A 12,445-nucleotide genomic window follows, 5' to 3' on the forward strand; every position below is an offset into this window, starting at 1 on the left:
CAGAGCCTCAATGCGGTATTTCTCTTGGCAACCACTTTCACTCACCAAGGTCACCATATTAAAGCTTACCTGTTTGCTGACACACACACACACACACACTTACAAACAAACCATCCACCTTTGACATTTCCCTTTGGAACTGGTGAGGCGAACCAACAAAATCACTCCATGTGTCTGGCTACACAAATACGGTGTTCTTCCTGTAAAGATGTCACAGTTCTGTTATACGTGTCCTTTTTTGTTTCAAAGTGGAGTACCACTCTTGATGACATTTCTCGTTCATACATTGGGTTAAGCATGTATTAAAATGGGCTAATGGGTTTATGGCATACCATCACACTCCCCCAGCTCTGACACCCTTTTGCTTTCTCTTGTATGATGTTCATTCCTCATTGTGATTATCTCCCTTCCCTCTAAGGGATCCTGGGAGAAGGAAAATGAGCAGGTCCCATTGCTGCTGCTCCTTCTTAAAAATAAAAAAATAAAAATTTCCTGAAAAGTACAATTCATTATGAACAAATAAATCACAATTATCATTATGTAAACAATATTTTACATTGCAGCCTCGTTTCAAACCATATCCCCAATGCCATACGGGAGATGGTTTCGAGTCATTCCATCACGCTCTCTCCCTCTCTCCTATCCTTTCTGTCTTGTTTCCTAATCAATCAATTTTATTTTCTGATTGCTTTTCATTCAGCCAAAAATTGATTTCACTTAATCCATAATTTCCCCTAATTCATGATAAAATGTTTTACCGTGCTTAATTGTCTGACTATTATATTTTATGGTTACTCATAATGAACCTAATTGCTTCAACTCAATGATATTTATCGAGGCACTTACAATTGTTTTAATTTACATAATAAGCAATCATTGAAACTATCAACGTAGGTCTTTCCTTAATGTTCCGCTAACCAAGGAAGTATGATAGGCAAGGTTGAATATCCATCACTCAAAAACGAAGATAATGAGGGAAAGAGGAAATCCCTCCATTGGCTATAATCGTACGTGACCCAGAGATAGTTGGTTGTGGTTCTTGAACAACTGGAGAGTTCATAGAACACGTTACCCCATGCAGTGTTCAGGTATATAATTCAATTTAAATAAAATAAAGATTTTAATAGTCGTACAAAAATAATTCCAGAATTTAGTGCCGTTGATGCAGTTTCTATCACACCATCCTATCGAACACATTACATTAGTTATTCGTGCCTGTTGTTTGTGTCCTTTATGACCTTACAAAAACCACGTTTCCTTGTTGGAATGATTTTCCAGGCAGGCAAACAGAGTAGAAACAAACCTCACTCCTCTCTATGGATGTGCGGTCAGAACAAATTCGGTGACAAAGTACTGTTAAACGGCAGGTTTGTTTTCCGATTCATGTTCAAGATATAACATTAAATTTTAATTAAGCTGTTTCTCTATCCCTATCACAAACTGATGTTTGTGGACAGACAGACAGACGGATTGATGGATGTATAGAAGGATGGACATACATACACCAATTGCTTAACCCTGCTTTTCGCTTCGCATGTGCAGGGTAACAATCCTCACAGCTCAAGTTTGTCACTTAAGAAGTTCCTGCCTTAGCCCTGAAGTTAGTTACTTAAAGTTGATTTGTAAATGACCATAAGGTCAGGAATAAGCTTGTTTACTGAATCACATCTGCATCTGCAACAAGACTCTATCAATATCGACATGCCTGAGCAGGTAAAAGCCAAACTAGGTGCCAGGTCATGGCTATCTCCAGCAAGAGTATTTTCCAGAACAATCTGAGTCCTCTTTAATCATAACCTGTTGACCAGGAGCTTAACTGGCTCAGTCACATGAGCACCGGGGCAATGAGTGCAGGAAAAGGGTTGAGTACTCTCAGGTCCACCACCCCAAAACAGCACGACCTTAGCCCTATTAGTCGACCTTTTCACTATCTGCAGTGCTCGTCAGTGTTGTGATCCCTTCGATGGGAGCAGCAGAAGCAATACCAATCCAATAAGTTTGTGTCCATCCAGAATAGCCCTGCCTATTTTATTAAACGACCAGCATTATGGTACAACACCTCTGCCTTGTTCTATCAACATTATGTTGTTATGGTATATGAGCCATGCTCATAGAAATTGAGGAAAATAAAGAATAGCTGATCTTGGTCGGAATTTAGATCTTGGCCACAATATTCACACACAATTGCCTACTTTTTAATGAAAAGGTACTATGGGCTCTTTTGCACTCGCAAGCAACTGTGATCAGACAGACCAGCCAACTTAATCCCTCCAAATCGGGCTTCTTCATTTATGTTAACACTCTGCCTGAACAGTATCAGAGGACAGTTTATTTTTGTGCATGACATCCAAAAATGGTAATGAAAGTTTGCGGAGAATGGCAGAAGAAAAGGTGGAGGAGGTTTGGAGGTGATCGTGTTATCATGTTAAGGTGAGGCATAGCAAGGGATGTGTTGGATTGAAAACGTGTGGGAGTTTGGGGCATATTGGTGGGTGCATTCAAAATTTCACCATTTTGCTTGCGTCATTATGTGGATGAGCTCTTGCCCTGAGGGTGCTTACTGTGACATACCAAGTAGAGTTTTCTTAGAGATCCTTCTGCAAAGTCACAGTTCTAGTTTTTTATTTTTTTTCTTTACTGTGAAAATATGCCATGATATGATGAGAATTTTAAAAGTGCTGCTGTTCATTGTAATCTGGTTAAAATAAAAATCAATAAGATGACCTTCAAAAGAAAGCGGCTCTCCCGACTGTAACGGCTGTGTTTGAGCACAAGTAGAAATGTCATGTTTGTCATCCTTACGAAAATGAACCTTCCTTCTTGAACCCAACTAGGCTCGGGTCCACAGTGCAATTCGCCTGCGCTGAAGGTCATGCAATGATTGGCTCAAGCCGCATCGTCTGCCAGAAAGTGAACGAGGCCTTTGTGGCGTGGAGCGACAGCCGACCCGTCTGCAAGGGTAAGCTTAACTCTCGCTCAAAGGGTTGGCTCCATGGTTGTGTAACCCAACTTCAGCCAGTTAATTTGTTGTCCCCTGAAACGAGCCTGCTTTCAGATAAGCTGAATTCATTTAATTATGGTCCGACGACTTCATAATTTGCCAGCTTATGTCATCCTGCCCAGAAAAATCCACAAGGTTTCCTGTGGTTAGCATTTGAGTACAACACATGGTCGCTCCTCAGAACCATCCTTCTCCTTCCTGATCGCGGTAACCAATTCTCAACCCATACCCTGATCATATTCTGCACAGGCTTGGACCCCTTTTTATGTGGAGTTTGAAATATGGTGCTTGTGTGCCCTCGGTGTGACATTGCCTTAAAAAGCATGCTGTACGGGCCTTTCTTTTTCGTCAGTATGCCGGTAGGCTGTCTTCATCCTTCGGTCACAATGATTTGTGTTGGATTCCGTGAAGGATGGCGTGCTTCCGTGCACAGTGTCATGTGAACTAAATGTAAATTGCCAATTATTTGGACTGACAGTGTTTGGGAGCTTTCCAAACATTCTTGAATTTTTGATCCACAGATATTGGGATATCACTCATACCCCGATGGAAGCTTTGAAAACAAAACACTGTGACCTGGACTGAATAAAACATTCCAAAGTTCCGACTTTTAAAAAGGGCACATTCCACCTGCCTTCTTACACTCCTGAATCTTGCTTTAGAAAAACCAGCTTTCGTTGTTTTATTTCAACACAAACACTTTAAGAGAAAAGCACTAACTACTACATCCATTTGATACATGCTCTCAAAAGCAACACTTGTTTTTTCCTTTATAATATCATCAGCAAGGCAAAAATAACCTTTTAAATGAAGATTTTTTTTTGGCATCTTGGACTGCTTGTATCCACATTGCTTGAATGAAGCTTTTAGCAAATGCTTTACTTGCATCACCTAACATGTCAATCAGTGATGTCAAATGTGCAATGAATAACTAACTCGTCTTGCTTGTGGAGGCTGGATGCGATGTGCATCGGTGGACAGCTAGAACAATGGATGTAATCAACAGGACGTTGATTGAGGTATGCTTACCGCCGTGGGAAGCAAGGAAGCTGACGTTTCAGGTGTTAACCCTTCGATGGAGCATTAACTAGATTTTGCTCCACCAAAAGGCTAACGCCTGAAACCAAAGTTTCTCCTTGCTTTCCACAGCAGTTAGCATACCTCAATCAACTTCCTGTTCATTACATCCATTAGTCAGTGATATTACATTGGGTTTAAAAAAAATAACAAAAGGCTATAATTACACGTTCAGTGAAACACAAACGTTGTGCAGCCACAACCGATAGAAACAGTTGTGTAGTAGTTGTGGATTTTTTTATGCACATCATAGTAGCCACATAACGAACATTCAACCAAGTCAAAGCTGTTGAACCTTGTTGAAAAGACAGCTCAACTTGGGTAGATTCCATACAATCTTGATCTTTGGCAACTGAAAATGCTTCCAATACTGGGTAATGAAAGGCAGATGTCTTAGAGTTGCATACTGATCAGAATGAGATAAGGGGAGAGCAGGTAAATTGAGGCTTTTAAAAAGTTTATTTATTGAGATACCTGAAATATTCCAGTTGTAAAAAGAAATCAAAAATATACAACAGCAAAGGAGCCATATAATTCTCTTGATAAGTATCTTGGTTTAACCACATGTCAAAGTAAGCATCCAGAGGTAGACACTGCTTCAGCACTCTCCATCATGCCGAAGTCTTCCTGAAAACGCTTCACCTTCTTGTAAGGTTTTTATCTGCCATTGGATTTGAGGCATTGAATATAATTCACATTTCCGAAAAATAAGCCAAATATCATGGTCTACTTCTTCCCTGACACTGACAGGTGGGCGTGCTCACGGCTCGAAAATTGTCTTTCCTCTGGTCTCGACCCCTGTCCTCACAGCCCTCTATCTCACCTGAACCTCACATCAGGTCACATACATACATCCATTGACAAATTCCTAACTATTTCCTTCCTAAGGTCCCAGCTATCCCTGGCACTGGCCAAATTCCAAATTCCTGCCCTAACTTCCTGTGTCGGAGTGGCGATCCAACCTGGAATGTAACCCTTGCCATAGAAACTGCTTCGGCAGCACCAACGCTCTGTGTGGAGAAAACATGGTTCATTATTTATCTGATCCAAGGTCTCGACTCAAGTCAACTGTACTACTTCATCCTCCTTTTTTCTTCACCTCGTTTATCGAATCACCTTCCTGAGTCTGTTCATCCCTGTTCTTCCGTCCTACAATTCAAGATGACAGTTCAGTGGCACCTCATTTTCTCACCAATCCCTACTTTTTGAACTTTTCTCCTCTCACTAACCATATTCCTTTTATCAACTGTCATTGCTTTTATTTCTGTAGGTTTTCCTTGTCTGCCTGTTCCCCTTCCTCTGTTGGTTTGCCAAATTCCATTGTCAGATCATCCATGAGTCCTCACCACAGTGTTAAAACAATAACATTTATTCATGTTTCCATAAATTGCCCTGAAATTGCAAAATTACGAAGAAATGACCATCCGAAAATGAAGCAACTCATTTTGTTATGGTTAGTGATTGAGTGATAGGAAATATTTTAATTTAAAAAGCAGACTTATTTTTCTGCTTTACGCCAAACAAATTCCCATTGATAATGTATACTTCGAAGTGTTTTTTTTTTTCCTTACAATTCCTGATAAAGTTTCCTGCACAAAAGAATGATTCAGTATTCGTAAATTACAAAAAAATAGGCTTTATCAGCTGAAGGTGAACAAATGTATCAACTACAGGTGAACAAATGTGAGAAACAAAGCAGCACTTACATTTTGAACATTAGCCCTTCGTCAGAGAAAGAGAACAGGCTAGTGCTTGAAACGTCAGTGTTATGGTTCCCATGGTGGTTAGCATATCTTTGTTCACCTTCAGTTGATAAATCTCAGTCTCCAAGTTGTTTTCAGTAGCTCCATGGAGTACTACTCTCTGCTTTGGACTGGTGCTCCAGCATCACATCTGTCTCTTCTGGAATTTGTGAAGTTTACAGCTCTCAAAATTGTTGGGTTCTCCTGTGTTGAGGCCGAAGCACATGATCTGTTGCATTCACATCATAGAGACAGGTTAGTGGGGTTTCTGCATTTTATGGCTTCTTCTCCAGTATAGTGCTCCCTCTGCTCTGTCATTCCTCCAACCCTCCCGATTGATTCCATGGTCCATGGGTTGTTCCATTAACTCCCTCCTGTTTATATTTCCAAAATCCAGGCTGACTGCACACCTCATCTATTTAATTCCTTGCTTTTTTCATCTAATAAACCACCTTCCTGAGGGTGTTCTGTCTCACTCGTCCCTCCATTGCTTCACACAAGCAGTGGACTGCCATCTCTTGTCATCCCCAATTCTGCCTAACTCATGATCTTTATTACTCCCATTAACCTTTCCTAACTCAACCATTTTACTTGCTAGTTTTGGTCTTTCCACCCCTCCTTCCTCTCCTCTTTTCCTGTTCATCCATTCCCTTGATATTTGTTCCATTGTCTGTTCTCCCTTGCTCTTCCATGATCCTCACTCCTGTAAAGAAAAAAACTATCGTTTGAATTATCTGCTGACACTGAACAACATTTGCCTTGACATCAATATCGAGGATTCCTCATTTAAAAGACACTAGCACATTATCTGTAGGGTAATTGCGTTAACCCCCTACAGTGACGCATGCATGCACACACACACACACACACACACACACACACACACACACACACACACACACACACACACACACACACACACACACACACACACACACATTTGACTGTGAATAAACTTACTCATGCAATTCTGACAAATCCTCAATAAATAGCCACAGCCTCCCTCTCCCCACACTCAAGCCTTCAACAAAATCCTCAACCCGTCTACTCAAATCCTCAGCCTTCCCCTTCCAAAGCTGTCCCATATTTATTCTCACCCCCTCCTGCTCATCAAAGCAGACGGGCATTCCCATGTCAAAACAGCGGAATCTTTAACGTTTTCTTCTCCCCTATCATGGTATCACCGACTTCACAGAAACCTGTCACAGTCACCTGTTTAACTCACAATTTTAAGAGAAAATAGTCAGAAATAATATGAAGGACCTGCGTACCCTTCGCAGTAAAAGCACTGCTTGAGAGAACGGGTTCTAAAGGGTGAATTCCAAGGAGTTCTAAAGGGTAAATTCTGAGGGGTTCTAAAGGTAATCTAAAGGGTAGATTTTAAGTTCTGAAGGGTCCTAATGGTAAGATTTCAAAGTTCTAAATGGTTCTGAATGGTAATTCTAAAGAGTACATTTTTAAGTTCTAAAGGGAAGATTTAAAAGTTCTAAATGGTAGATTTTAACATTCTAAACGGTTCTGCGGGGTTATCCTAAAGGGTAGATTTTAAAGTTTTAAATGGTTCTGAAACGTAATTCTAAATGGTAGATTTTAACATTCTAAATGGTTCTGAAGGGTAATTCTAAAAGGGAGATGTTAAAGTTCTGAAGGATAGATTTTAAAGTTTTAAATGGTTCTGAAACGTAATTCTAAATGGTAGATTTTAACATTCTAAATGGTTCTGAAGGGTAATTCTAAAAGGTAGATGTCAAAGTTCTGAAGGGTAGATTTTAAAGTTTTAAATGGTTCTGAAACGTATTTCTAAATGGTAGATTTTAACATTCTAAATGGTTCTGAAGGGTGTTTCTAAAGGGTAGATGTTAAAGTTCTAAAGGGTAGATTTTAAAGTTTTAAATGGTTCTGAAACGTAATTCTAAAGGGTGAATTCCAAGGAGTTCTAAAGGGTAAATGATAAACAGTGAATTCCAAGGGGTTCTAAAGGGTAAATTCCAAGGAGTTCTAAAGGGTGGATTCCAAGGAGTTCTGAAGGGTAAATTCTGAGGGGTTCTAAAGGGTAGATTTTAAGTTCTGAAGGGTCCTAATGGGAAGATTTCAAAGTTCTAAATGGTTCTGAATGGTAATTCTAAAGAGTACATTTTTAAGTTCTTAAGTGAAGATTTCAAAGTTCTAAATGGTAGATTTTAACATTCTAAATGGTTCTGAAGGGTAATTCTAGAGGGTAGATGTTAAAGTTCTAAAGGGTGGATTTTAAAGTTTTAAATGGTTCTGAAACGTAATTCTAAAGGGGAGATGTTAAAGTTCTAATGGGTAAATTTTAAAGTTTTAAATGGTTCTGAAACGTAATTCTAAAGGGTAGATGTTAAAGTTCTAAAGGGTAGATTTTAAAGTTTTAAATGGTTCTGAAACGTAATTCTAAAGGGTAGATGTTAAAGTTCTAATGGGTAAATTTTAAAGTTCTAATGGATAGATTTTAAAGTTATAAAGGATTCTACAGGGTAATTCTAAAGGATTCTAAAGGATTCTAAAGCGTAAATGCTAAAGTGCTCTAAAGTGTAAATGCCAAAGTGTTCTAACTTGTAAATGCTAAAAGGTTCTAAAGGATTCAAAAATTGGTGGCCATGGTGTAGAAATTATGGGTGGAATCTGGCAAACTGGCCAACCAATGGGTGAAACATGCACGGATGGACGCACGCACGCACCATTCCTTTTACAGTAAAGATTATTTAATTCTGATAGAAAAAGTAAAAGGTGGCACACTTGCATTTGATATTATTTTTTTTTGTGGGTTCAATCCTTAACCACACTATGCTTTTGGATTTCTGCTTCGCAGACAGGACACATCAATAAGTCCTCCGTCCATTGGATGGGACGTTAATCTGGGCATCCTGTCTCTCAGCATTGATTGCTTGTGGATGCGAAAAAATCCCATGGTTTCTTTGGCAAAACGGAGGTGATTGTGTGCAGACACCTTGAATAAATTACACATCCCAGTGCTAATGTGCAAGGCCAATGTATCGACGGCACAGCTGCGGCTCAGAAATAATGCAACCAGCGGGGGCGAGTTTTTAGTTGAATCCTGGTCTAATATTCATCGTTGATAATTACAGAAATTTACTCACCGGTCCACTTCAGAAGTGTACATCAACCCCACACATTTTGCTATATCTGTTTTGACCTGTTTTCAGCATTTGTCACTTTTGCAAAATGTTAGTTCCACAAAAAAAATTCACAGCTAATTATATCAGACATGTGTCACAAATCAAAATCCAACAATAGAAGAAAATTGTCCTAATGTGTAATGACTCAACAGTATTCTCTCTTAACAAGACAACATGTCTGGAGATTAAAGGAGCTCTTTTCCTCTTTGGTGTAAACTTTTTTTCTCTTCACTGCCAAGTTACATCCTATTGATTTTTGAACCTCCTGCCGTGTTGGAAAACATCACAGGAAGTGCAATTGTGGGTTCCCAGTGGGCTTGACACCTGTGCACCAGGGTAATGTTTCAGGAAAAAAAGAATAAAATAAAATAAAAATTGATCTCCACATCCAACGTGAAACTGTTTCCTTCACTAAATAGTCACCAAGGGAGCTCCATTTTGGATTTGTAGAATTTTTATTTCTCTTCAAGCATTTGGCTTCATCATTATTCCTTTATATTATTCGAATCTTCGAGTTTGAACGCCTGCCCAACACCTGTCCATCCATCATTTTACAGTCTATTTATCCCTTTGCCTGCTTGTTTTTCTCTGTATGACTGCTTCGTGCTCATTAATCTTGTAACCCCTTTTTGCAGCCAAAACCTGTGGCATGCACCTTAAAGGTGCTCCTGGTGTGCTGACATCTCCTAACTTCCCAGTGCAATACGACAGCGACACTCACTGTGTGTGGACCATATCTGCTGAAAACCACAACCAGGTAAGATAATGCATCAGAACAATCCAATCCATACTCTCACAATGACTTCCACCTTCGTTTGATACATCATTCTATTCTTTCTCTTCTTCATCCCATGTGTCCTTTCCCATATGAACGACCTCTTTAATTCTCTGTGAAATGATTCTCAAGTCATACCTTTAGTAATGACTTTTTAACAGTCAGTTTAGGCTCATGGAAGAGCTTCTACATTTATAACATGCAGGACAAGTACATTAGGAGATGCCGATGTGCTTTTACATGAATTTTAAGGACATTATTGGACAAAATTAATGGACAGTTGAACATAGTATATGGGACCTGAGATCCCCAGAATCTCGAGCTGCATGTTCAGAAGGGAATGGAAAGCAGAGCAACTGCCTGTTTTTATTATTATTATTATTTTTTATTATTATTATTAATTAGATGTTGTATTCCCAACAGTCCTGGTGAAAATAGATGCAGCTCAAACTGTTTAAAATAATATTCATCGGATGTTCATCTCAACCACAATCTGTTTGTTTATGACCATCTGCAACAGCACGAGTCCTTCTCAAACAGCAACAAATTGCTTGCAAATACACCTTTCTTGGGTGCAAATTCACATTGACTGTAGAACACTTGCAGAAAGCATCACCCGAGGGATTATAAATGGACGTGACGTGACGTGACAGGACAGCACAGAGGTAGGGAACATGCCTTTGAGATATATAATCTGGGTTGATTCCTGACCCGACGATAAATTGTCACACCAACCTACAGGACTCTGTGACAGAATGGAAACTTGTCCAGAGTTCGTTCTCGGTCCTGGCAATGCACTCAGGGGAACCAACACTGTTTCCAGAGTTTCGTCATGGATGGATGAAAGATGACAATTTTTTTTTTTTTGTGTATTTTGTGATTACAGTGCTCTCCATGGGGATGGTTAATGGAAAATATTTATGACAAAAACCAACTCTAACGAGAGATTTGTGCAAAATCAAAGCACATTTTCAGCAAGGGATACAACATATTCATGCCTTTTGTGTGTGTGTGTGTGTGTGCATTTTTTCGTTTGTGTTTGTGTGTGCGCGTGTGTGTGTGTGTGTGTGTGTGTGTGTGTGTGTGTGTGTGTGTGTGTGTGTGTGTGTGTGTGTGTGTGTGTGTGTTTGTGTGTGTGTGTGTGTGTTTGTGTGTGTGTGTGTGTGTTTGTGTGTTTGTGTGTGTGTGTGTGTGTGTGTGTGTGTGTGTGTGTGTGTGTGAGTGTGTGTGTGTGTGTGTGTGTGTGTGTGTGTGTGTGTGTGTATGCTCAAGCACATGTTTGCATTGTGAGCATCGTATTTTGAAAAATGATGATCAAATCATTTCCACGTTGCAAAATGGTTCAGGTTTTAAAAGCAGTTTTGTTTGTTTGGGATCATCTGTAACAGCACTCATCAGGAGCTACTGCTTAATATAACTGCAACATGAGTAATTGTATTGATTGGGTATTTACAACTAACAGTGTGTGTGTGTGTGTGTGTGTGTGTGTGTGTGTGTGTGTGTGTGTGTGTGTGTGTGTGTGTGTGTGTGTACGCGTGCGCTCTTGTTAAAGGCAGTTGTAATCTGGAAAGTGATATAGCAGTTGTAAATCAGCTTGGACACAAATCACACAGGGATTGAAAGCAGATCAGCCTCATGTAATCAGGTATAAGGACATTGGTCTAGGTAACCTTTAAAACCCTAAATTTTCTCCAGCGTTATCCAATACTCTGTTCCTGACATGCATACAGAACAGATCATGCTGCTCTTTGCTGTTGTGTTGCTCACCTGCTTCAAAAAAGCTTCTGTATGGAAAATGTAACCTGATCGGCAGAAATCAGACATGAGCCGCCCAGCATGTCCAGCATCGTGTGCAAACTGCTAGAAATTTAGCACACCCGTGTGATTGTTACGCGCCGCTCACAGCTTGGTCCAAAGCAATTTTGGAATTCTACTGCTGGTTCTGTGATACGATTTTGAAAGTAGAATTCGAAATTAACACTAATCAATAACTTCTTGTAAAGACAAAAAATGTTTTAACCATATCATTCCAGGATACAGCTTGCTGATTTTCGTGCTACTTTCTCATTTTTTTTGGCCAAGTTTTGACCATTTTTATATTTTCTACTTTGATACAAGCTTGCAATGTGCCCTGCCAGAACATAATGAACATCCTTGATTTTAAACAAACTTTATTTTTGCAATCTGTGATGAAAGCATAATCAAATGGATTACATTTATCCATACCTTTTAGCATGTGGATTAGCAGAATGGCTGAGAAGGTATGCACACTTGCTTGGGTTTCAATCTCAGCCCAACTATAAACTGTCATCCTGGTGTTTCACCAACAGGGCAATTCATCAATGATGTGTGTGCCGTCCCTAACATGGACGTTAAACTGGGAATCTTGTCGGCAAGCAGAAGTTGGTCGACATTACAGATCTCACGGTGTCCTTCATGAAGAGTAGGCGAGCTATCGCCGGCACCCTGAACAAATTCCAAATTCCTTCCCTGACTTCCTGTGTTGGAGTGGTGACCTGGCCAGGATTGCAATCCAACCCAAGAAACTGCTTTGACAGAACGTCGCTCTGTGTAGAGCATCATACAGGATGATGATGATGATGATGATGATGATGATGATGATGATGATGATGATGATGATGATATTTAGCATACTGATTGGCATCAAATTATTGATGTCATAAATGACAGC

At 39.8% G+C, this 12,445-nt stretch overlaps 1 protein-coding gene across 1 annotated transcript in view; it reads left to right on the forward strand.

The window, feature by feature from the left end:
- The window catches only part of CSMD3 (CUB and Sushi multiple domains 3), a 1,047,538-nt gene that overhangs the window by 522,104 nt on the left and 512,989 nt on the right, over positions 1-12,445 (forward strand). The window contains exons 11-12 of the mRNA XM_085893781.1: positions 2,835-2,959; positions 9,614-9,735. Of these exons, the coding sequence (XP_085749907.1) occupies positions 2,835-2,959; positions 9,614-9,735 (247 nt within the window). The remainder of the gene's footprint in view (positions 1-2,834; positions 2,960-9,613; positions 9,736-12,445) is intronic.

This window comes from Eptatretus burgeri, chromosome 9 (genome assembly GCF_056783735.1).
Source record: "Eptatretus burgeri isolate ZD-2024b chromosome 9, Ebu_testis_v1, whole genome shotgun sequence".
NCBI classification, from domain to species: Eukaryota; Metazoa; Chordata; class Myxini; order Myxiniformes; family Myxinidae; genus Eptatretus; species Eptatretus burgeri.